Raw genomic sequence first — 27,115 nt, 5'->3', positions numbered from 1 at the left:
TAAGGACCACAGAGTGCCAATAATTTGCATACTGGATGCCAACTAATATAGTAATAGAAATATAGAACATTTGTGGGGGTTATTTATCAAAATATTGATATAATGACAAAAAATATGTTAAATTTAGTGAAAAAGTGGTCGAAATCGCTTCGAGTTCAGAATTCACATTGTACATTTTTGTCAATATTTCAAAAATGAAAACTCCCAGAGTAACATTTGACCCCTCAAAATATTCGCAAGGAACCACTGCATTGGAATATATCATTACTTGGTAATATGGTGGTTGTTTGGGGCACATATTTTGGCAAAGTTCAAAACATGTTCAACCATACCCCCTAATTTTGATATTTTGGAACGAAACATAGCTTTTGAACATTTTAGGTTTATTCGTCTACTACTTTTGGTATCTCAGTGTAATTTTTGGTATTAGCTAGTATCCTAAAGTAGGTTTGTAACATCAGCTACATTATATTTCACAATGCATGCAAACTTGCTCCACACTCTAGGTTTATCATGATCTCTCGAACAAATACGATCTCGATCTCGATCTCGGCACTCTGTGGTCCTTAAAAACATATTTATTCCAATTTTAGCAAATATCACATTTTTTGGCGAAGTGAAGCAGGCGTATAATAATATTTCGGGTGATAACACAGAGATGGCCGAGAGTTATACACTGCTATCACTTTTTTTTCATATCTAGGGACATATATCTTGCTAAAAATCACAATGAGCCTTACTCCATCTGTATGGTACCGACCGGTCAAATTTGGGGGGTCTGGCTCATAGCCTACAACAAATATAATTTGTGCCAAATTTGGCCACAATCCAATCAGCGGTTTCGGAGAAGAAGTTGTAAGTGTTTACGGATGGACGGACAGACTGACGGATGACGCGCCATCGCATAAGCTCCTCTGAACTCCGTTCCAGGTGACGTAAAAATTGGGTCAAAATTTGAAAGGACAAAGTCATCGTAAGTATAGATAGCCCTTATTAGTCCAGTAGCAGCGTGTTAAGTGCGTGACCATGATTTTTTTTCGCCTTGGAGACGAGTCCTGGGAATATGGTTCCTAGGGGGAAAGCCAATTACCTGGAGGCCCTCCTCTCTGTAAAGTGTTTATTTCTCGGTATGGAAAACGATCATAAGTGTTCAGGGCTTCCCTTGTAACTTCTTTTTTTGATAGCCTTAAATAATGTTTGAATAGGAAAATTGTTAATAGGAACTACACATGACTGAACACATTCTCCCCCATTCTCTTTCCCCTCCTCCCTCCCTCCACTCTCCGTCCTGCCACTCTTCTTCCCCATCATCCTCCCTCCACCTCCTCTCTCCCCTCACTGGTCCTTCCCTTTCACCTTACAGCCAATGGCTGCACACAAACTTATGATTAGGTTCCTCCGCAATGAATGGCAGTCCAGTGGGTATGTCTGTGTTCTGGAGGGAGGGAACTTTTCGTGTTTGTTGACAAAGATTGCCACAGGGTAATGTTTACTGTTGACAAAGTTCAGTGTGGGATTGTCCCCTCTAGTCTCTACTCTTACACCCTCCTCTCCCCTCCTTCCTCCACTCTCCCTCCTGCCTCCTCTGTCCCCTCCCCTCTTACCTCACGCCTCCACTCTCCACTAACCCATCCACTCTCACATCACTCATCCTCCACTCTCACATAATAATTGTACATATCGATAGCACGCCAAGCTCAAGACGCTCCATTTTATTATGATCACTTTTGTGTTTCTTTATTTATTACCATTGAGCTTCAGTGTCTGTCCAGGCCAAAACCTTTTTACCAATAGAGCTTTTGGCATCAAATCTTCACCAAACCTATATTATGAGAATATGGAGAACAACAATGAATGAAATGTACATATATACTCGTATATATTGTTATAGGAATGATCTATGGGGTTTAATAAAACTGTTTAGTAGAACTATAGTTATTTCTTCACATTTGTTTAGATAAGTGTGACGTACTATTTGTGCAATACACATGTGTTGCGTATGTATACAGTGACATGTTTGTTTTCCCTACCCTACTGTTTTGGCCTCCACTATTAAAACCTCTGGCTGTATGTTTTTAATGTTCTTATCCTATGTTTACATGTCTTTACAAAATGCACACAGGGTTGCAGCTCAAGCCGTGAGAATGTGCAGGTGTGATGAATCTGCATTGAGGAAGTCTGTATTAGCTTCAACACCTATGGTATCCATGGAAATCTCCACTCATGGCTTGCGGACTTCCTCTCTGGTCGAAGGCAACGTGTGGCCCTGAATGGATTTCTCTCATCTCCCCTTCCTGTTCTGGCTGGAGTTCCCCAAGGTAGTGTTCTGGGCCCTGTGCTATTTCTGGTCTTCATCAATGATCTCTCTGACTCTCTGGAAAATCCTCTCTATCTCTTTGCTGATGACTCCACTATCTGCCGCTCCATTCCTCATCCCTCAGATCGGCAGTCTGCAGCCTCCTCACTCTCTGCAGACCTGGACAAAATCACAGACTGGTCAAACAAGTGGAACTTGTCTTTCAATCCTGACAAATCGCACAATCTTACAATGTCTCTCCGAAAAGACCGACTGGAAAACCCTCCCATCGACTTTCTCAACAATCTTCTCCAAGAAGTGCTGTCGCTCAAGCTTTTGGGTCTCACTATCTGCCATGATCTTTCTTGGGAAAACCACATTTCCAAGCTGGCCTCCAAAGCCAGTCGCCGACTGGGCATCCTCCGTCATGCGAAGTCCTTCCTTGGCACACCTGAGCTCCTCACCACATACAAGGCTTTCATCCGCAGCTCAATGGAATACTGTTCCCCCCTCTGGGCTGGTGCTCCTGCCTCACACCTAGCTCGGCTTCACGCTGTTGAAACCAAACCGTTCAGAATCATTGGAATCTCCCGCGATGAAGCTAACTCCGAGGGCCTTTCAATCACTCACCGCAGGCAGGTTGGTGGTCTTTCTGTCTTCTACCGACTCCTCTCCGGCCTTGCTCCCCCAGCTCTCTCTGTGCTCTGTCCCCCAAATATTCCTACAGGTCGCACAAGATCTGCCAGCAACCCTCTTATGGTTAAACTGCCAAAATCTAGACTCTCTGCTCACCTTCACTCTTTCATTCCCCTTTTATCCCGCCTCTGGAACAAACTCCCCCACTCCCTTCAATCCCACTCCTCCCTCCAGGTCTTTAAAACAGCTGTTCACCACCATCTCTTATCTATCCCCATCCAAAACCTTGATCTTTTCTACCCCTGCTAATTCACCCCAGATACATTTTTTTTTGCAATTCCAACTTCTTTCCTGGAAGTCCTTGCAGTGTTCATATGTTTTGTACCTCTCCCACCTCCCCCCAAGCCCTCCCCCTCCCACATTTCTCTCGATGTCCCTGCTCTCAAATGTTGTTTGTGTCCTTCCCCCTCTCTCCCCATCTTGTCTACCGCTCCCCTTATTTTGTGTTTTATGTGTCGGTTTGACTTTTTGTGTGATTAATGCTAGCTCTTTCACGAGCCTCGATATTGTATACAAAAAAACAACAAAAAAAAAACACTTCATTGGCTTCAGTCGATCAAACTCTTGGGCCTCACTCTCAGCCATGATCTCACTTGGGCAAGCCACATTTCAGGGTTGGCCCTCAAAGCCAGATGCCGTCTGGACATCCTCCGTCGTGCAAACTCCTTCCTTGGTACTCCTGAGCTTCTATCCACCTACAAGGATTTTATCCGTAGCTCGAAGGAGTACTGCTCGCACCTCTGAGCTGTCTTCCTTGCCTCATGTTTTGCTCCGCTTGACATCGTGGAAACCAAGGCTTTCAAGATCATCGGAATGTCTCGCGATGAAGCAGAGTCTATGGGCCTATCACTTTGCCGTTGCCGACAGGTCGGTGGTCTCTCTTTCTTCTTCCGCCTCATTTTTGGTCTTGCAGCCTCTGCCCTCTCCATACTCTGTCCCTTCCAAGTACCTTCAGGATGCCCGCGGTCCACCAGTAACCCCCACCTAGAGAAGCTACCTAAATCCAGAACCACTGCTCACCTCCACTAATTTATTCCTCTCTTTTCCCGCCTGTGGAACCACTTTCCACACTCTCTTCAATCTCATTCTTCTCCCCGTGTCCTCAAGACAGCTGTTCATCACCATGTCAAGTCATCACCATGATGTTTTCTACACCCACTAAACCACACCTACCCCTCTCAAAATTTTGCCAATGTATCCATCTTGTCCACCCATTGCTTTCTCCCCTAACCCTCATTGTTTCCTGCACCCCCTGTTTGTATGTCTCTATCTACTTTCTCCCTCTGCCCTGCTGTTGGCATTTCCCATTTATCCTGCTGCTCCCTTTGTTATGGTGTGTCTGTTCTGTGTCCTAGCTGCTCTTCCATAGGCCTAGACCACCTGGAGGAGGTGGAGGGAGACCATAGACCATAAACTGGTCGACCACGTGCATCCTGTAGATACCAGGTGTGGACAAAGCATGGAGAGGGCAGACCAGATATGAGGCGTAGGAAGACAGAGAGACCACCGACCTGTTGGTGATGGCGATATGATCGGCCCATAGACTCAGTTTCGTAGCGAGAGATTCCATTGATTGAAAGCCTTGGTTTCCACGACGTCAAACTGAGCAAGGTGTGAGATGATAGTGTTGAATGTAGATATGAGCTCAGGTGTGCCAAGGAAGGACTTTGCATGATGGAGGATGCCCAGTGCATAAGAGACAGCAGATTTCTGTGGAAGAAATCGCAGGCTGAATGCATTTTCACAACAATCCAAGTACTCTTCGTCCTGCCGGGCCTCCATTCTTGCTGTACAAGTGGTTGAGTTTTTTTTACGATCTACACCCTTAAGTTGCATAATTGCGTAAAAGTGACCAGCGCTTAGCAAAACTAACGTACGGTGCATCATAACCAGCTGCTTGGTTACACATCTGACCAAGTAACCCTTGGTGAGCTTTGTGCCCTTTGAAGAGTTATCGGGATTTGAGACCTGGAACCCTAGTTTGGGATGACCAACATGGCTGGCGGCTGTGGCTGGTTGACAGCTCACATTATTCGGATATTCCCGGACCGGTCACGTGGCCAATGGCCATAGCAATATGTTTTCTCGCTGTTGTTTTGGTCAGATTTATTTCCAAGTACTGCACAAAGCGGACCTGGATGGGTTTTGCATTTTGGGATTCTATCTGGTTTTTCTTTTCTTCCTCCTAAATAAATGCATCCACCTTGGAATGAATAACCTCAATGTTTTTTTTGTGCCATTGAAGGTTTGTGCTGTCTGTAGCCCTTGTCTGTAGCTCGTAAATGTATCTGACAGTCCTTAAATAGGACAATAGCAATTTACCATAGTTCCAACCTGCACACTCGCTTGTGAAGACCTTTCAGCTTATTTATCTCTTCCTGCAGGTGGAGGTGGTGGAATAGGGCGAGCGGTGTGCCTGCGCTTCGCCCGCGAAGGTGCAAGTGTATTCGTGGCTGACATTTGCCCAGAATCAGCTACAGAAACACTGTCTCTGCTGCCCACGACCTTTTCTGAACAACAGCACTCTGCGCATGCTGCCGACGTGTCCAACATTCAAGGTGTCACCTCGCTGCTAAACAAAGTGCAGGTGACCCTCATTCATCTATGTACTCGGTTCTCACCTTCTCAAGGCAGAGGGCGAACCAGTGTACCTACCTATATGTGTGCATGCATTGCAGAGCAAGTTTTTCAGACCACCTTGCATTGCTGTGAACTCTGCTGGCATCACCTCTGATGCATTTCTCATCAAGTTGGAAGAAGCGGAATTCGACAAGGTTCTGCATGTCAATCTGAAGGTTTGAGATACGAACGATACACCTTCTGACTTCTTGTGCCATCCACTCATTCACCTAAGAAGCTTAACCCTCCCTGGTCCATATAATGTACAACCTGGTCACCCAATCAAGATCGGGTTATTTAGAATTTAGTAAACCATCAAGGAGATTGATGGTTAAAGCCATAGCAAAAATTAACCCCAGAATGCACCATGGCAATGATGGGCCAAATGGCCTTATCTCCTTATTTATCTCTGCCACCAAAGGTGGGTGGAGACTATGTTTTCACCCCTGTCTGTTTGTCTGTATGTGTATCTATCTGTGAAGAGGATATCTCAAAAAGTTATGGACAAATTCGGACGAAACTTGATGGACAAGTTGTGAGTGTGACAACGACAAATCGATTCGATGTTGGTGAAGATACGGATCTGGACACGAGAATTTTTAAATTATTAAAGTGAATGTTCATCATTGAGTGATAGGGACAAAAACGATATATAGCATGATATTTCAAAACGTTGTGGACTGATTATGACAAAACTTGGTGGATGAGTTGGTTAGATGACAAGAACAAGCAATTCCATTTTGTTCCGGTCCGGATCCAGATCACTGAGATACAAAATGTAAAAACTGCTCAGCCTGGTGGAGGTATGCACTCTACCGAGTGCCGTTCTAGTTTGAGGTCGGTTTCTTGATTTTCAGACCTACAAACCCATATAAAGAGAGACTTTCCTTGTGGGGGAAAGAGGGTGTGGAAATTTTGTTTTTGATGTCCATGACCTGATGACCATGACCTACCCCCACACCCCTATGGGGGGGGGGGGGGGGGGTTGTTTTGGGCTGGATTTGTTTTTCCTTGCCCTGAACCAGGGTACACCACCCATCACAAAGGACACTGTGGGGTATTAAATGTCCACCAGCTAATGTCGGCAGATGTAATGCACAGTTTAACGTTAACCTAGGGACGGCACACACATTGATGAGTCACCCTGCCTGTGAAACACCGGGTTGACAGTTTATAGCTGGGTTGGGATTCAAACCCAGGTTAGACATCTTACGAGTGTGTGTACCTCTAGCCAAACCTGCCAGTCTCAAAGTCCCCACCATTCCTCCCCTATTACCATAATTTCGTAAATTGTCTTCCTGTGTAAAATTTGTCGATGTGTTTCTTTTATAAATCGTTCTGCAGCTCCTAAACCAGCGAATAAATAAAATAAACGAATTGACTCTCACTTAACCAAGCGTATCCAATCCTCCACTTTCTGAGTCAAAGAAAGTACTTTTCTCGACTTTTCTGTACTTGGTTTACCACTCGCAAAAGTTTTCCTCTTCGGAGGAGCCAAGGATAAAAATCACGCAGGGCAATAATAGCCGAAAACAAAGGAATTTATTATTATTACACAGAACACAGTGTTAACCTGGATAGTGTTAACCAGTGGCGCTAAACTTCCAGATTTTTTTTTAAACGATCTTTAACCCTTCAACCCCTCCAACATCATCATCGCCATAATCTCCATCAACTCGCCTTTATCGTCGCCATCATCAACATCGCCATCGCATTATTTTATCATGTTTATCATCATTATTATTAAAGCTAAGTTTCATTATCTTACCTCAAGATTATGTTCTTAATACAGGAAAATAACACTTTATTTTATGTTCTTCATAACCCTTTTATTCATGAGAACAAGTGAATCCTCTTGGATTGCGCTGAGGTTCGGGCATGGAATTTCGAGCCTCGATCTTGTATACAAAAATAATAATAATAATAATAAGAACCTTGGGCCGAATCTCGCGCTTCACCAGTGCGCGTGCGCGAATTTACGTCACGTCGGCAGCGAGAAGGGGTTCCCCAACACGAACCAATCAGGAACTGCCACGTCACACTTATATGATCTCAGAATTCCTGTGACAGGAATTCGCGTTACACTGGCTGGAAGTCATTCGCTAGAGGCGCTTCCTCAGCGCTAATAAATAGCACAAAAACAATGCACAAACAGGTTAATTTGGGTACAGTTTGGACACATTTGAAAGTTGAAGTCACGAACCCTATTTTCCCATTACTTCCTAAGTTTACAGATTTACTGTTCACAGGGATTTTAAAGAATGTAACCCATGTGAACGACAAGGACCTCCTATATGCACTTGAACACTGCGTGGGGTATCGTGTTCTATTAAAACTCTAGTTTTGTTCGGGACTGAAAGCGTGTCCTACTACCACAGGGGACGTTCCTGATAAGCCAGGCCGTAGCCAAGGCTTTGGTGTCCAGCGGAGCTTCCAATGGGTCCATCATCAACCTGAGTAGCATTGTGGGAAAGGTGAGAAATGTGTGGTCTGTGCACAATGAAAGGTGATGGATTTATATAATTTATTGAACATCTCAATATATTGTTTTCACCATAAAAAATGAGCTTTCAGGATAGCTCGGAGGTAGCATACTCACCTTTGGGCTGTCTAGTCTGGATTGGATTCCCGGTCCAACAAGTGTAAACTATCACCCTGGTGATTCACGGAGAGAGCCTTGCACCGAGTACGTTGTTCTTCCGAGGAAACCTTAAGCTGTGGACATTAAAGATATGGTACCTTTAGTAAATAGTGGGCCATTGTATACACGTACCCTGACCAAATTTCAAATTCTTGCTTGATCTATGGGTAACACTGTAGCAGTGGCAGAACGATGCCCCATAAATTACTCATAAACCACATTCAATGGAAGCATATGTGTATCCTATATGTATTCTGCACAGACAGGAAATATTGGACAAGCAAACTATGCTGCATCCAAGGCAGGGGTCCTTGGGCTCACAATGACCACAGCAAAAGAGCTCGCACGGTGAGATTGATCAAATCTTGATTTCTTTAACGCTCTAAGTTAACCATTGTTGGCCATTACTAAATCAAGGAGATGCATCTCACCCAGTATTTTGGATTCTGCGTAGTCCTGCCAACGTGCCTTGTGTGCTTGCCCCACTCAGGCATGGAATCCGCTGCAACGCTGTCTTGCCCGGTTTCATTGCAACGTCAATGACATCGAAAATGCCACCCAAGGTTGTGGACAAGGTATGTGCACGTTGAGTACATGATGATGGAGGGTAGAAAATTACAATGGATGTGAAAATGTTGTTCGTAATCTTCTGACAGGTAGGTGAGGATGAAGGACATCTACAGCCATTGTACAAAGAGGGGAAGGATCTCGAGAAAATAAATGGAGGGGGATACAGGAAAATAAAATGGAGGAGAGTTGAGTTGTGCAGGTGGGGAAAAGGAAAAGGTGTGGGAAAGGTAATGCATTGGGAAGAAAGTGGTAAGGAGTGTCGGTTTGAGAGTTGGAGGGGAGAGGTAACAAATTCTGCCACTTTTGCTTGCATATTATGTAGACAACCTCATACTCAATTACAATCAGAGCCAAAACATGCTTTGGGGTCACTTGCAATTATGATTGAAGCTCAAGATGCATCTCATGTGGTAAATGCCATGGTAAATGAGTTCAGGTCATCATTCTACTTGAATTGTAACTGTACAGGTAACTGATCCAGGTGTGGTTCGAATCATTGTAGGAGCAGATAGTAGTTACCTGTGCATTGAAAAAGTTTTTAAAAATTTATTGTAACAAATGGTAGTAATCGACATTTTCTAATTGTTGATCAAAGTATGTTTAAAAGAAGGATCAGATTTATTAATTTAAAGAAACTTTTCATTGGTGTACATATTCCAAGTGTGAAAAACACTTCTTCTTCTTCTTCTTCTTCTGTGACTTGTTGCAAGAGACAGACATATTTAATGGATTTTACTTCTTTACTTTGGTAATTTGCTTTACATGACAGTATTCAGTCGATTGATACAAACTATGTTCTTATGATTGAACCCACATGTCTCCAGATTATCTCCATGATCCCAATGGGCAGGATGGGCTACCCCGAAGGTATTGTGGGTCAATACATGTCAATGCTTTGTTATAACGATGGTATAAAGTAGGTCTGGGACGCTTATAACACCAACAGATGTACTGTATATATAATTGCCTTGACACTCGTGGAAGGTCTTGTAGAATAAGGTGGGCCCAGATCAGAGGCGGATTAACATTTTTGGGGCCCTGGGCACAAAAAATATTTGGATCCAAAACTTCCCCCAAAAACACAAATACATGAAAATGCATTAATACATATACTCCATCAAATGTAATACTGAGTTAATAAGGGAAACACTAAGAGTAGGTACATCTAGGAATAGGACTAGCTGACTAGCTGATCATTGGTGTGTTCATTACCAAATTTTTGTTACTTGCAAAATCGAAGATGTTTTCTTCAAATATGTTGGTCGGTTGACTTTCTTATTCTGTCTCTGTTTTTCTGTCTGTTTGTTTGTCACTCGCCTACAGATCGCGATTCTAAACCGATCGTCATGAAACTTTAATAAGTTGTAGAGGTAGTCTCAACTGAGAAGCCCATTAATTTTGAGGTCAAAGGTCACCTTGAGGTCGAATTTCTAAAATCATCATTTTTCATCCGATTGGCTTGAAAGTTGAACAACATTTGCATATTGAGTCACTGAATTGGGAAAAAAACAACTATTTTCGAGGTCAAAAGGTCAAAGGTCAACTCAAGATCAAATTTCTAAAATCATCAATTTTCATCTGATTGTCAATTCGATTATGTCAATTTTCTATGATTCAATGATTATCATTATCAATTTTAATCTTGATGAAATGGACAATTTGATGTCTCCATGGCAACTTTTTTTGGGGGGAGCGGAGGCGGATTGGGGGGGGATTTTTCAAGTACCGTGCTCGGCACGGCGTCTTTCTTGTTTTTTCATTTGTTTTTGTATAAATAGACGAGGCTCGTGGAAGAACAAAATGTTTATTGTGGCGTGCTCACCGCTCATGCAGGCGTTTCAACAAACCGTTGGTAAGGAATGGCTGGCTTGGCAAGCAATAGCAAGCTGATTGGTAACTGAACATACCCCAGATGAGCTCGACAGACCGAAGACCGTTTCTGATTCTGCTGCTTGTGTAATGAAAAAAGTTAATTTCGGGTAAATTTCAACCCTTTTGGGAGTTTATGTTTTCACTCGTTTGCTGTTTGTCTGTTTGCCTGTGAACAAAATATCTCAAAAAGTTGTGGATGGATTTGGCCGAAACCTAGTGGACAGGATGTGTATCTGACAAGGAAGAACTGATTCAATTTTGGCGGAGATCCAAATCCGAATCCGGATCTGGATCTGAGAATTTAAAATAGATTCTTCACCATTGAGTGATAGGGCAAAAACGATATATAGCACGATATCTCAAAAAGTAATGGACAGATTATAACTGATAACAAAACTTTGTCGATGAGTTGGCTAAGTGACACGAACAATTTGCGATTCTATTTTGGTTCAAGTCGGAGCCAGATGCGACCTATCAGTGTTCGATCAAACAAAACATAAACTGTTCACCTGGTGGAGATATGCTCTCTGCCGAATGCCGTTCTAGTCGAGTTGTGTTTAGCTGTGTTTAGTCGAGCTGTGTTTAGCTGTGTTTAGTCGAGCTGTGTTTAGCTGTGTTTAGTCGAGCTGTGTTTAGCTGTGTTTAGTCGAGCTGTGTTTAGCTTTTCATCACTGCTGGAGTAGTTTTGTTTCATCCTCGGACATGTACTCTGATTTTAAAAGCCACAACGTTCCGCCGCGCGTTCCGCCATTTACTGAGGGGTTGTTTTGTCATTATAATAAATTATAGTGTGGATTTGCTAAACAATATCGATATGTGCTAACATTAGGAATTCTACAATTTTTATTGTGATTATTGTTGCATTTGTATACATTAAACATCTATATAATAATAGCGTAAGGACTCGACTTTGTTATCCCTTTTACGCCGCACCCAGTGACCCGATGCCCACGGCACTAATGGATTTACGATCTATGAACCGCACTCTTTGTTTATCACGTACAGCCATACTCAAAAAATCTGAATTAGCCGACGTTGGGGCCCAAAAGCATCCGATTAACTGCCGATACGACACCATCTTACGACGCCATCGTATTGGCGTCTGCTGGGCGAAGGCGAAGCAAGCCGTCCGCTGATTGGACAAGCGAAGGCAAAAGCAAGCCGTCCACTGAGTGGACAATCCAGAGCATGCATTTGTGCCGGTGTCGGCGATCGTTGTTCATATACGCACTCTTCATTCTCATCTTTCTTCCTAACTCTTACTCGGACAAGCAAATCCCCTATGCCATCCATAATGGTACACTCTATCCATACACCACATCCTCCCTTCCGTGGATGTTCCACGGGTTTCGGCCAGTTGTTATTATTCCACTTAACCTACTTTTTCTACTAATACTAATGTCGTCCCCTAATTTTCTAGTCCTGTCTATTTAAACATCAGGGGAAACTTTCCTTAATCGATTTGTCACGTGACAATGCTTTCTTTCCTGGAGATGGAACATTCCCTTTATGCTGTGTTTATTACCACTCACAAGGTGATATGTTTTGTTGGTGAAGTGAAAACCACCCTCCGTCACATCTCGAAAGATATTGTTGCGGATATGGGATTTGCATCTATCCATATCCGCTTGTAAATATTCCCCTATTTCCTCAATACTTCCCAACTATCCCCAATCCCCCATTCCCTAGTCCCATTTTCTGTAAACAACACTCTGTAGACCCGACCTCCCCCTATTTCCCCCATTAAATGTCGTGCCCAGGTTCACCGCATCTCATGTAAGACAACTATAGGACATCTTGCTAGTTATTCTTAGTCTATGTCAGTTAAGGACTCGTTTCCATTAATTCTGACCCTTCGTTGCACCAGAATGTGATTGTATGGCACCGTTAGGAAGTTTAGGACCTCCCAATACCTCCCCGCAGCTCTTCCTCACGGTTCAGCAACAACAACAACAACAACAGCAACGGCGGCGGCGTGCACAGGGAGTGCGCGTCCTCACTCCGGCTTGGTTGGTAGGGGGTGTTGGGAGGGCATGAGGCCTTCCCAGTGAGCCGCCATCGAACATGTGCTCGACGGGGTTACCAAATAGGAGCTCCCTGTCAGCTCCTCGTCAAGGGCGGAGCCCGGTAACCCCCGCACCCAATGGAAGCGGCGGACCGGTCCCATCTGGGGCGGAGCCAACCAGCCGAGGGCGTGTCACTCCCCGCTGAGCATGCGCAGGAAGAGGGAGGTGACGTCAGATGCGCGCTGAGCTTGAAGCAAGAGAGACGTCCCTTCCGAGCGCAGTGAGACCTCCCTGCATCTCTTGGACCGTGCTTCATCCTGCCCCCGAGCCAAGGTGCACCTTGTGCTATCGACTACCTGTCCCTTCCTGCCATCAATCCCTGTGTAAGTCAGCCTTGTCCCGTTTGTGTGTGGTCTGTCTGGGATAAGATAAGATTGTATTTAAGTGCCTATCTCTTCTGTGTCTTTACCTCACTACCTTGTAATCTACCCCTTTTCTCCACCACTAATTATACCCTCCTCCGGAGGTCTTGAGAACTGTACCCCTTGCATCGTTTCATTTATCCCAGTCGTTGTGTCCTTTCCAATCATTGATTTAGCGTAGCGCGATTTGGCCAACGTTCGGGTGGAATCGGGTGAGTTGGGGAAGAATCGGGGGAACTGTTAGGTCGCGGCAATACCACCGCTCGGTAAATAACATCTAATCCGCGATCCATAACAATTGGTGTCGAGGAGTGAGATACGAGGCCCGAAGCGCGCTTAACGCGCTCAAAATTACAAGCAGTTGGAAATTGTTTTGTTTTTAAAGGAAAACCCGAATTTTGAAAGTCGCGCTATGGCAGATCAAGACGGCTGGGTTCCGGTAGAGGAGAGTGAGGCAGGGTCGATCCAGGACCAAATTGAGGGACAAGAGGAGAGCGAAGCAGTGAGGGCGGCAGGTTCGCAAAATGGCATCCTCGCGCACGAGGTTTCGGGCGCACAAGATGGCGTCCTCGCGCACAGGGTTGTTGCGGCACCAAATTTAGCCGCGCCCATGGTCGCGGTAGCCGAACCCGAGATGCCAATGAATTGGAACCTGTTTATGAAACAGCTGATGGCCTTTATGGTAAAAACAGACGATAATTTCAAAGGGATGGATGCTCAGGGTGAGCGATTGGAAGGCCAAATGGGGGTAATGGGGAACCGGATGGATGCTCAGGGTGAGCAATTGTGGGTAATGAGGGACGAAGTGAGGGGTACCGGTGAGGGGTTAGACAAGAAATTTGGGAAATTAGACAATAGATTAGGGGAAATACAGGGGGGGTTAACGGGGGTAGAAAACAGAATGGCCGCTCAAGAGAATCAAATGGAAGGGATGAAGAAGGGGTTAGAGGGGTTAGAAAACAGTATGGAAGGCAAATTGAGGGACATGAGGAACCAAGCGGAAAGGGAAGTTTAAAAAATGGGGCAGCAGATAGAGGGGGTCAGAATGGGGGTAGAAACTAAATTGGATGCTCACAGGGAGGAAATGGAGCAGATGAGGGTGGCATCTGGGCAGGAGATGCAAGTGATGGGAGAGGAGATCAGAAGAGGTGTGAGTGAGGAGGTCGGAGGAGTGCACGAGGAGGTGAGGCACTGTAAGGAGCGCATGGAGAAGGAGGTGAGAAAGGGGACTGTAAAATTGCAAGGTGGTATAGAGGAGTTGACGCTGGGAGTAGAACAACTGACAGTGGGACAAAAGGAGTTGGGGGACCAGGTAAAGAAGAACACAGCGGTAATAGAGGGTTTAAAATCGACACAGAAGGAGATGAAAAAGGACGTAGGGGTAATTAAAAAAGAGTGTCAGACGGTACATGAGGACCTGACGAGGAAAATGAACAAGGTGGTAGAGGTGATGGAGGTTAAAGAGCGGGAGGTGCGGGAGCACATAGAAAAAAATAAGGTGGAGTTAGAGGAAGAACTTAAGGGGGCGCACGAGGAGATGAAGGAGGTGAAGCAGAAATTAGAAGAAGTGGAAGAAGGGGTGAGCGAAATTAAGAAGCGACGGAGAGAGGATAAGAAAGAGATAAAGGAGGCAGTAAAAGAATTGGTCCAAAGTCTGTGTTCGGATCGTGATGATGTGCTCATTAACCGATGAGGGATTCGCAGGTGATGGAGGAGAAGCGAAGAGAAAGAGGACCCGGTGTAAGTGGTGACCAATATGGTCGTGCGTATGATGCGCCAGGTGATTTAATAACCTTGGGGGTCGAGATAGACCCGGATGTTCGTGAGAGGCCAAGAGTGAGGTGTATGGCTGGTCCGGAGGGTATGGAACGAGGGTGCGAGCGAGAGGGTCCGGTGATGGGAGAGGTGCGAGGTGTGAGTGAGCAAGGTTGTGGTGGTATGGAATGGGTAGCGGGTTGCGGAAGTGTGACCCATGCATCGACACCAACAGGGGTAGTTTTTAGAGTGACAGGGGAGGCACGGGAGCCCCTTGGGGGTAATGTACTGTGGGGGCCCGGCCGGTTCGGCCCCGCCCTGACCCCGCAAGGGGCGACGCACGGGGTCCGGCAGGCAGGCAGCGACTCACATACGAGGTGGTCCCACAAGGTCCCACTCGCGCCGTATGACGGTGGGTAAGGGTGGCATCCCTGCCACCCTTCCCATGAGGTGGGGGCAAATGCGCAATAGTTTATGGGGTGGCTATGACAACCGAGCCAGGGAGGGCTTGGTTATATTGTTAGGGATCTAGAGATTGACATTAGGTAACGTTAAGGTTAGTTAGTGACTGGTACCTGTAGTGGGGACGTAGTAGCTTAGTGTTTGATAATGACGTGGGAGCGCTGAGTGTAAGGGAAGACGGAGAAGCGCAAGTTTCAGAGGGGAGTAGTTAGATGAGATGATGCTGTGTGAGAACTGGACAGGTGTGTGGAGCAGTGTATGAGTAGTGAGTGTTGTGGATCAGCGCGAATGCGCTTGGGGGAGAGAAGGGTGCAGGCGGCACCAAGTATGAGAGCACAGGTGTGCAAGTACAGGTGTGTGGAATATATGGAGCGGAGAATGAGTGGTGTGGAGAGAGTTGGAGTAAGTGGTACGGAGTGGTGTGCATGGTGCGAAGGTGTGGATGGGGGAAGAGTGGACCCCTTTTCACGAGTACCCGGGGAGGGTAGTTTAAAGAATAGTTAGAAGGTATAGGTAAATTGTGGTTGGATATTGGCATTTGTGGTGCGGATGCAGAATGGTATTGTGGATGGGTGCATTGGTGTGGTGAAATTGGCTGGTCGTGTGGCCTGTTAGTATGAGTGTGAATGGTTGGGCACTCCGCCACTGTTAGATGTCGGCCAGGTGAGGCCGCAGGTGGGCTCTGGGAGCCGTTAGTGTCAGTGGGTGCCTGAGGATCCCGGGTGTGGATCGGGCAGGCCGTGCCAGAGAGGGCACTGAGGGGGTGAGAGTGCGAGAGGGCCTTCCCCAGTTAGTTAGGTTAGGGTGAGGAGCAGGTGAGCTCTGTAGGCAACAACAGTGGTGGAGGTGTGCAGGTGGGCGGACCAGCTAGGAGCGTCACACGACCCAGCCACCGAAATTGTGCGGGGGCACCGAGTGATGAATCGGGGGAGTGAGACCCCAACTTGAGAAGCACCACAGTTTGGTCAATGGGAATTGGTTTTTAGAACCCATAGTGTAAGTTGGCCAATGGATTGGCAGGGAAAGACCCCGGGTAATGTAAAGTTGTTAAAGTCATTTAGGAAATAGTTAGGATTGATGAACCTGTCGCACCATACGCAGCCACTTACCTGAGGTGATGATGATGACTCCACACCTGTGTTCCTTTGTTCTGTGTTGCAGGAAAGGAGAATTGCTGTGTGGATTTGTGAGACGCATCACGACGTGGATGAGACATTGGGGTGATTCCATCTCTCCCTCCTTAGGAGGGACTGATGATGAATTGGTGATGGCAAATTTTGATGTTGAGTTGGAGATGGCAAATTTTGATGAGAGTTGGAAATGGCAAATTTGATTGGTTAGGAGGGAGAGAAGACGAATTTGGTTGATGGGAGGAACGGGGAAGACAGTAGGGACGTTTGTTGATGTGTGAAGTAGATGTTTATGGGTAGTGTTGTGTTTTGTGGATACAGTAAGGGGTAAGGGAGGGGCAATGTAGGTTACCTGGTGGGGGGGGGGGGGGGGCATACGGTAGGAACGTACCTGTATCACCTGGTTCCCATGTGCCCCCAGTGTGCATTACCTTGAATTGTGTGCACTTTTGCGCCCTTACCACCTTACTCACTTGTCTTCTTTTGTCTCCCACCTCCGAGGATCTGGCTTTGGGGCAGAGAGAGAGGAGAGAGAGGAGAGAGAGGTGCTGGCTCCGCAGTTGTGGGCCTGTACTTCCGCTGCTTGCTGCCTGGATCGATACACCATATGGACCGCAATTTTGGTGGCCGCCCACAATGGACCGCAGTTCTTTGGCGGTCAAGCACCACCCGTGGATGGACCTCTGGGTCAACGTGGCACCTATGCCATACAGGTGAACCACTTTTAGTTGGCCCCCCTGACGGCCACAATTTAGAAATGGACGCGGTTGGCGCCTTTCTTTATTTCTAAAGAAGCCAGAAGGCCAAGTGCACTCCATGAAGGCAAGACCAGTGGCAGAACATCGGCCGGCTGCGACACCACCGGTGACCATGGACACTTGATTGTGCATTTGTTACTGAACACTTTATTGGTGCACCGGATGGTGCTGACTGTGCGTATGGGGTGGTGCTTTTGGTGCTTGGACGGGGTGCTCTGCACATTATTAAAGGCCGTAGGGCCACAGGGCACTCGTGGGTTGGTGTATCGATGCTGGCATGCGTGCTCTCTCTCTATGCATAACATCTGCATGTGTTCCTCAAAGAACAGGTCCTGGATCGTAGTGTAAATATCAGTCTTGTATAAATGATGCTCCCTACCGGCTGTATGTTTAGTTTGAGGATGCTTTCCGCGATTCGGTTATCCTGTGGGTGTGTTTCTGTTAGGAGAAGGGTGCAACGTCGCAGGGGGACATATTTACTCATTTGTGAACATCTGTAAAACTGTCGCACTCAGGGTTGAGTTAATAGTAGAGGGAACTACATCTGAGTGCCACATTAAAGTAGGTAAAAATTTATCGGGTCGGGACGCCCCGAGGTAGAGAAGGGTGCAATGTTGCAGATATGGGATTTGCATCCATCCATATCCGCTTGTAAATATTCCCCTATTTCCTCAATACTTCCCAACTATCCCCAATCCCCCATTCCCTAGTCCCATTTTCTGTAAACAACACTCTGTAGACCCGACCTCCCCCTATTTCCCCCATTAAATGTCGTGCCCAGGTTCACCGCATCTCATGTAAGACAACTTTCGGACATCTTGCTAGTTATTCTTAGTCTATGTCAGTTAAGGACTCGTTTCCATTAATTCTGACCCTTCGTTGCACCAGAATGTGATTGTATGGCACCGTTAGGAAGTTTAGGACCTCCCAATACCTCCCCGCAGCTCTTCCTCACGGTTCAGCAACAACAACAACAACAACAGCAACGGCGGCGGCGTGCACAGGGAGTGCGCGTCCTCACTCCGGCTTGGTTGGTAGGGGGTGTTGGGAGGGCATGAGGCCTTCCCAGCGAGCCGCCATCGAACATGTGCTCGACGGGGTTACCAAATAGGGGCTCCCTGTCAGCTCCTCGTCAAGGGCGGAGCCCGGTAACCCCCGCACCCAATGGAAGCGGCGGACCGGTCCCATCTGGGGCGGAGCCAACCAGCCGAGGGCATGTCACTCCCCGCTGAGCATGCGCAGGAAGAGGGAGGTGACGTCAGATGCGCGCTGAGCTTGAAGCAAGAGAGACGTCCCTTCCGAGCGCAGTGAGACCTCCCTGCATCTCTTGGACCGTGCTTGATCCTGCCCCCGAGCCAAGGCGCACCTTGTGCTATCGACTACCTGTCCCTTCCTACCATCAATCCCTGTGTAAGTCAGCCTTGTCCCGTTTGTGTGTGGTCTGTCTGGGATAAGATAAGATTGTATTTAAGTGCCTATCTCTTCTGTGTCTTTACCTCACTACCTTGTAATCTACCCCTTTTCTCCACCACTAATTATACCCTCCTCCGGAGGTCTTGAGAACTGTACCCCTTGCGTCGTTTCATTTATCCCAGTCGTTGTGTCCTTTCCAATCATTGATTTAGCGTAGCGCGATTTGGCCAACGTTCGGGTGGAATCGGGTGAGTTGGGGAAGAATCGGGGGAACTGTTAGGTCGCGGCAATACCACCGCTCGGTAAATAACATCTAATCCGCGATCCGTAACAATATGAACCACGATCAGTCTCTCGTTATCTCTCATCTCTTGTGATCTCGGGTTGCATTAGTTGCATGACCTCTGAAATCGGGGGCTCTGGGCATGTGCCCCGTGTGCCCATGCGTTAATCCGCCACTGGCCAAGATGCTCTTCCCAGTATAATAATCTCAAATCTGGTTACATGTTGAGTATCCTGAATGTCTGCACCAGAGCACTCTCTGCTGACGGTATAATAGTGAGGAATTAAAAAAAAAATTAATGTCATAATTTTATATTTGAAATTAAAATGTTATATAAATTTTATATTTGAAATTAAAATGTTATATAAATTTTATATTTGAAATTAAAATCTATATATATAAAACAGTTTGTGTGTGTGTGTGTGTGTGTGTGTGTGTGTGTGTGTGTGTGTGTGTGTGTGTGTGTGTGTGTGTGTGTGTGTGTGTGTGATGTTACCGATAGACTCCTAAACGGAGAGGCTTACGTGCTTGATATTTGGCATAGACATGGCCATTGAGCCTGGGACGAACATGGCCGAACTCAAAATATTTGATGATCCATATTTTTTATTCATATTTACCTCAGCGCATTTCAGCGCACGGAATCAACGGAATCAGAGCAGGTGGGCGCTGATTCGCTCAGAGCGATCACGACGCTATGACGCTATGACGCTATGAACGCTATGACGCTATGACGCTATGAAAAAAAAAATCGCTATGACGGTATGAAACGCTATGAACGCGATGACGCTATGAACGCTATGATGCTATGAAACGCTATGAACAAAAAAATCGCTATGACGCTATGAAACGCTATGAATGCGATGACGCTATGAACGATATGACGCTATGACGCTATGAAGCTATGAACGATATGACGCTATGAAACGCTATGAACGATATGAACGCTATGACGCTATGAACGCTCTGACGCTATGAAAAAAAAAAATCGCTATGATGCTATGAAACGCTATGACGCTATGAACGATATGAACGCTATGACGCTATGACGCTATGAAAAAAAAAATCGCTATGACGCTATGAAACGCTATGAACGCTATGACGCTCTGAACGCTATGACGCTATGAAAAAAAAAATCGCTCGCTTTACCAAGGGGCTCGCTCTCCCCCGTTCCCCTGCCCTCCCCCACCCCTCCCCTTCCCCCTCCCCCACCCCTCCCCTTCCCCCTCCCCCTCCCTTCCCCCTCCCCTCCCCCGCCCGGCAATGCCGGGTACTTCTGCTAGTGTTATATAAATTTCATATTTGAAATTAAAATGTTATATAAATTTTATATTTGAAATTAAAATGATATTTAAAAAAATACCATCAGAATGAATTAAAATAAAATGTTATATAAATGATAGAAGCTTGGTGTTGGCTTAGTGGTTAGGGTGCCGCCTTGGGATCCTAGGATCCTGGGTTTGATTACCGGTCGATTGCTGAATTAACGCCAGAGGGGTTGACTCAGCCTGTCATCCTTCCGAGGTCAGCAAATTTGAATACCAGTTCACTGGTAATTCCTTGTGTGTCACAAGAGGCGACTAACAGGGTTGGCGGCAGGAAGGGCATCCGGCCATAAAACATTGCTTCAAAAAGGGGACCACGGTGCCCGAAAAAGGCCAACCCCTGCTCTCTGGGGAAAAATGGCCTCTAAAGGTGGTTCTATTTGAAATTAAAACGATATAAATTTTATATTTGAAATGAAAATATTATATAATTTTTTAAGGTGCATGTGTATATTACAAGGCTGTCAAGGAGGTTTCATTGGCTAAGGGGCTAGGGGACAGGTCACCACTCTGAGACAGGATACTCGACTGGCTCACTCACAGAAAGTGTCATCCCCTAAGTGTGTTCCATTACCAATAAGCTTGAAGACCGCTCGCCAAGCGGCTTAAGCACTCAAGCAAGTACTCCAACGAAACGGTTGATAAGGAATAGCTGGCTTGGGAAGCGACAGAAAGGTGATTGCTTCTGGTTTAAAGAAGTGGGGATTGGTGAGTCTATTCTGCTGAACATTTTCGACCATTTAATACCTTGAAATAGACGCAATCTGGGTCAATCATATATTGAGCACATTTTTAAAAACAGATGGTGCAAATCTTCGGGTTTCCTACAAGTATTGCAGGTTCCAGTATGGTAGAGTGACACCCTAACCTATGGAGGTATGAATTAAAATGACAGAGCAGAAGGAGGGATGACAGCCTTGCTTAAATAAATACACTTCGTTAAAAGAATCGTTTAACGTCTTAATTTTTTCAGATTTCACTCCTGATGTCAATACTTATTTAGTCTACAGGATCTCTAATCTCCTCCCTTCATCACACCCCTCCTCACCTCCCCTGTCCCCTTCCCCATTCCTCCCCTATCCCTTCCCCCTCCGCTTCACCCCTCTCTTTACCTCCCCCCCCTCACCCTCTTCCCTTCCCTACTCCTCCCCTCTCCTGCCCTTTTTCTCCTCCTTCTCCTCCTCTTCTGCCCTTTTTCTCCTCGCTCTCCCCTTCTCCTGCCCTTTTTCTCCTCCTCCACCTTTCTCCTCCCCTCCCCTCCCCTCTCCGATTCTCTCCCTACCCCTCTGCTTTCCCTCCCGTCACACTCTCCCCTTCTCTCCCCCTCCTCTTTCCCCCCCTCCTCTCTCCTGCCTCTTCTCTCCCCTCTCTCCCTCCCCCCCCCTTCTCTCTCCCCCCCCCCCCCTCCTCTCTCCCCCTTCATAATCCCGGCACGAAGCGACTGCGTTACCCAGGAACGCCGGGTACTTTTGCTAGTATCCAAATGAAAAACGAATCCCTGACAAGTGTTATATTTGTTTAAAGGCCATCTCAAAAAGGGTAAACATATAAAGGGGCACTTTTGTCAAACTTTTCACAGATTTGTTCAACTCCTTATACTTGTATGCAAATAAACGTTTTTCGTTTCATTTCGACAGAAGTGGCAGGTGTTTGTGCGTTCCTGGCATCTGACGACAGCAAATACATCACTGGTGCGAGCATTGAAGTTACAGGTAAGGTCCAGGAACACCTGAACAGTATACTTGAATTGAAGTTCCACAACATTATGCTCAGGGCATTTAATTGGTGAAACCTTGCATTAAGGCACGTCATGTGGTCGGCAGGTGGCGACTTTGGTGGCATGTTCACCACTTGCATACATTAATCAATGAATATATTTCACGTCCTGTGTCTAATCTGTTCATGGCAAGTTGTACCGGGATTGCTTTGTGAATTTGGCCCTCTGGTTGCTTCATTACCGAGACATGGCTGTGCCACTGATGCAGTGCCCTCACATAAGGGAAGGAATTCTCCCAGGATACCAGTGACAGCGCACACGTTAATTCAACCCATGCCCTTTCAAGGAAATACCAAATCGACACATTAGAATCAGGTCAGGGATTGAACCCAGACTCGACAGCTAAAGGTAGGTGCATCAGCTCTAGGCAATCCCATCAGACAAAAGTATTGTGTGGTCTTCTAATGTCCTTTCATTAAAGTTTTCATCGAATTTCAAGAGCAGAGAGCCATATACAGTCACGTGAAAAAGTAAGTACACCCCATGTAAAATTTGACTTTTTCAACATATTTCAACATACAGCTATTTGATCTTCATTTCAACAATATTGATAGATAAAAGTTATATAATATAACAAATATCATGAAACATTTACATTTTGTAGTCCATTGTATAATTTAAATAAACATAAATGCAAATTTCGCATGTGGAAAAAGTAAGTACACCCTTGGCTCTAATAGGTGGTATTGCCCCCTTTGGCAGAAACAACCTCAAGTTGGCGTTTCTTTTAACTGTCTACCAGTCTATGACATCGACTGGGAGAAATTTTTGCCCACTCCTCCATGCAGAATTCTTTCAGCTGTGCGATGTTTAAGGGGTTTCTTGCAAGCACAGCTCATGTCAAGTCCCCCCACAACATCTCAATGGGATTTAGATCTGTGTTTTGACCTGGCCATTCCAGAACCCTCCATTTCTTTCTTTTCAGCCATTCCTTGGTGGATTTACTGGTATGTTTAGGGTCATTGTCATGTTGCAAGGTCCACCTTCGGTTGAGCTTCAACTTTCTGACAGATGGCCTCACATTATCCTCAAGCACCCTCTAGTACAATGAAGAATTCATAGTGGATTCGATGATGGTGAGCTGCCCAGGCCCTGATGCAGCAAAGCTGCCCCAAACCATAATATTTCCACCACCATGCTTTACAGTTGGTATCAGGTTCTTGTGGTCAAATGCTGTCTTTGGTTTTCGCCAAATATGTCTTCTGGTACTGTGGCCAAATAGCTCTACCTTTGACTCATCTGTCCAGAGCACATTGTTCCAGAAGTGCTGGTCTTTGCCTAGGTGTTCATTGGCAAACTTTAGTCTTGCCCTGATGTTCTTTCTGGACAGCAAAGGTTTCCTCCTGGCACACCTCCCATGTAGATCAAATTTGTGCAGCCTCTTTCTAATGGTAGACTCGTGCACTTTGACATCAACAGTGGCAAGAGCTACCTGTAGGTCCCGTGATGACATTCTGGGGTTCTTAGAGACTTCTTTCAGCATCATGCGGTCTGCTCTCGGGCTGAACTTGCTGGGGTGGCCTGGCCTTAACAAGTTGGCAGTTGTTTGAAATCTTCTCCACTTGTAGATGATCTTCCGGACAGTCGAATCATTGATTTCAAATTGTTTGGAGATCTTTTAAAATCACTACCCAGACTCGTACGCATCATTACCCTTCTTTCTGAAGGCCTCAGAGAGCTCTTTTGATCTAGGCATGGTGACACCGCACACTTCAACAACAAAGAGCAAACCAAACTAAATGTCTGAGGTTGAAATAAGACAGGTTCCTCCAAGATCCTCTCTAACGATGTTCTAATCATTTGCACGTGAGCTGGTGCACCTGGTTCTCGTTTTAGGTATTTGAAGTAGTGATAAATGTAGGGGTGTACTTAGTTTTTCGACATGCGAAATTTGCATTTATGTTTATTTAAATTATACAATGGACTGCAAAATGTAAATGTTTCATGATATTTGTTATATTATATCACCTTTATCTATCAATATTGTTGAAATTAAGATCAAATAGCTGTATGTTGAAATATGTTGAAAACGTCAAAACTTTACATGGGGTGTACTTACTTTTTCACATGACTGTAAATGTGGATGTAGGCCAAACCCTCTTTTTGACTTACTTTGTGGGTTTTGTCTGAGAGTCATGAGACAGCAGTGCGAAAGTGGTGTTGTGTATCCGAGCATGGAAAGACAGCAGATTGTACAACGAGATGGAAAACAACAGTGGCATTGTATACCACACAATTAAACATGCATTCATCCTGTCATGTCCCATGCTTTCAGTTTGAGCATTTCTCTTCCGACTTCTAACTGAGTTCCTTTCCTTTCTCTGCTACCTTCTTTCAGGTGGTCTACATCCATAGGTACAAAAGGAAAAAGCATCACGTGTCAGCTCCAGCCGAGACACGAAGAAAAGTTACATTGTATGCGCAAATCTCTGCTCTGGCATATCTATCTATCATCATCAAACGAAAATACACAATTTGGTGTCTGTCTGTCTGTCGATTTTTGACCCCTCCCCCCCCATCCCAAGGGGAGTTTCCCCACCATGGGGTTGTGTGTCGAGGTGTATATCCGTGTTAAGCTTTATTGTGGCATTTTTCCAAAGCCGCTTCTAATAACAAAAGTAACAACACTCAATATAATAGCATAATATTAATGTTATTAGAAAACTATTAATACGAATAATGTCCCATCTCCCCAAGGGGTTTTTCCTCCTTGAACAAATGCCGTGTTCATGTGTATGAACATGTTGTCGTGCCATTTTCATGGGAGCACCCCGACCAGAAGTAAAAAATATTATAAACCACAAACACGTATGATTACCTTTTGAAACATTCGCTAATGCTGTTTAACACAAAACTGAAAGGGAGAAAACCCGGGGTGTATTCAGTTTTCAAGCAGGTAGCTAGCGCTTGCCAAGCCAGCCGTTCCTTATCAACGGTTTTGAATGGAGTGCTTGCTCTGATGCTTAAACAACTTGGCAAGTGCTCTACAAGAAACTTGGTGAATGAATACACCCCAATGTTCTTGAGGTTCGACCCTAGATCTAATGTACCCTATATATCCCGGAGAGGAATTACCCTTCCTGTCGCTCTCATAGGGAATGGTTGTGCTAGCTAGTACCTAAAAAAGGCAAAAACTTCTCTTTGTTTGTATGTGTTCTATGCACGGCCACATCTTTTAAGTTACAAACTCCAAACTCAGGGTACAAATACAACTTTGTGTCGGGGGTAACAGGCTCACGCAAGGGCATGGTTTTTTTTTTTTTTAATACTCAGTCGAGGCTCATGTAAGAGTTACCACATATAACATATAATAAACTACAGGGGGAGAGCTAACACATATGGGGAGAGAGGGAAACACAACACCAGTAGAGAACAGGGACATCGGGAGATCTGCGGAAGGGAGAGGGCTGGGGCGTGGTACACGGGATAAACAGGACTTTCAGGGTGTGGGGTTTGGTGGGATCATGAATTCTCTATGTAAATGTGTACCGTGTAGCGCCACCTGGTGATGGCTGCAGAGGGTGTTACAATTCCCATTTTTACCTGGGCAACGCTGAGGTTAAAGCACTCTTTGCACGGGTAAATTAATTTTGGCAAACAGGACGACTAATGGGTCCGTCAACGAAGCCACGGGTAGACTCCGCTAGTTATGTATTAAGCAAGTTTGCTTGCTTGTTTGATGCAAGCTGTGCACCTCTCCCCAGCACGAGGGCATGGGCTCGGACAACGGAGCAAATTCTTGGCAAATGTGCATGTGCAGTTGAAGCTCTGCAGTCTTCTCGGTATAACATGTGCGCTGTATGTCTATTAAGTACGTAGTACAACATGAGTATGTCTATTGAGTATGTAGTATCGCTTACATGTGCTGCAATCTTTGCTTTCTGTAAAGAAGTTGAACTCCACTTCAAATTCACATTATATGCATGCAGGGTGTGTACACAGCTCGTTGGTTATAAAGTATATTAACCTTCCACGTGGCATTTCAGCCTCCATTTTTTAAAGTTACACTTCCTTCATTCCTCCAAACCACGTGGGTTTGAGGAACGTACCACTCTGAATATCGCTTCAACCTGTGTTCCAATTATCCTCCGGTGCGAAGCTAGGAAGCCACCAGAATACTGGATAAGTTTGATGTGAAATTATGTTGATGAACAATAAATTGTGACTCACTCAGTGCTGTTTGTACTCACTCAGTGTGACCTCAGAAGGAAACTAGGAAAAAAGGATGGAAACTAGAGAGTTCATGGAACACCTTACACCGTGTAGTCTCGAGGAAAATGGCGTGGGAATGGTCTTTTCAACTTTTGCTTTGCGTTTACGATCATGATTATGGTCTAGCTTTGTTTGTTAACTTTATAATAGGTGTGACGCAATGATACGGAGCTGACGATCGGTCAAATGGAACAGTCCAGTGCTGAACCTTCTGCCAACTCTTCTCGGAGAAACTGACGATTTTGGAACGATCTTTAAGAAAAAGATGCACCGAAACACAGATCTTTTGGACGAAATTAGTTGTGTCGTTGCATCGCTAAATGCCGCCATTTTGTCTGAATCTCGCTGTTACTCCTTCCTCAGAGAAAAAAATAGAAATCCGGCAAATTTGATTGGTCGAGACGGTGTAATCGTTTGTGCAAGTACTGCTAAACTGAAAGTTTTTGGAAGTACAAACAAGGTGATTTGTGTTCTATATTGTTCAAATAAAGAATTCAACTGAAATAAAATTAAAATCTTAAAGGCTGCAAAAAAAAACCCAGAACATTTACGATTTTTACCTCCATTGATAAAAAGTTGCGGACGGATCCAGATGGCATTTGATGGAGAGGTTTGGTATGTGACAAGGACGAACTGATTCGATTTTGGTGAAGATCCGGATCTGAATCCGAGAGGTTGAAAAAATTATTTTCACCATTGATTGATAGGGTAAAAAACGATACATAGCACGATATCTCAAAAAGTTGTGGACGGGTTTGGACGAAACTTGATGGATGAGTGGGGTAAGTGAGAAAATACAAGCCGATTAGATTTTGATTCAGGTTCGAATCCAGATCCGACCTGTTAGTGGGATACAAAACGTAAAGCGTTCAGCCTGG

General features: G+C 45.4%; 1 protein-coding gene across 7 annotated transcripts in view; it reads left to right on the top strand.

Annotated features, from left to right (window-relative positions):
* The window catches only part of HSD17B8 (hydroxysteroid 17-beta dehydrogenase 8), a 50,523-nt gene extending 24,324 nt beyond the window's left edge, over positions 1-26,199 (top strand). For all 7 annotated transcript variants that reach the window (XM_078767534.1, XM_078767530.1, XM_078767532.1 and 4 more), the window contains exons 3-10: positions 5,377-5,579; positions 5,671-5,787; positions 7,990-8,085; positions 8,515-8,600; positions 8,743-8,827; positions 9,647-9,689; positions 21,886-21,960; positions 24,364-26,199. In XM_078767534.1, coding sequence (XP_078623660.1) covers positions 5,377-5,579; positions 5,671-5,787; positions 7,990-8,085; positions 8,515-8,600; positions 8,743-8,827; positions 9,647-9,689; positions 21,886-21,960; positions 24,364-24,380 — 722 coding nt within the window. In that variant the 3' untranslated portion in view covers positions 24,381-26,199. The remainder of the gene's footprint in view (positions 1-5,376; positions 5,580-5,670; positions 5,788-7,989; positions 8,086-8,514; positions 8,601-8,742; positions 8,828-9,646; positions 9,690-21,885; positions 21,961-24,363) is intronic.
* Positions 26,200-27,115: the final 916 nt, after the last annotated feature.

The sequence above is a fragment of the Myxine glutinosa genome, chromosome 13 (assembly GCF_964187855.1).
Source record: "Myxine glutinosa chromosome 13, kmMyxGlut1.1, whole genome shotgun sequence".
NCBI classification, from domain to species: domain Eukaryota; kingdom Metazoa; phylum Chordata; class Myxini; order Myxiniformes; family Myxinidae; genus Myxine; species Myxine glutinosa.
This window is presented reverse-complemented; position numbering and strand designations above follow the sequence as displayed.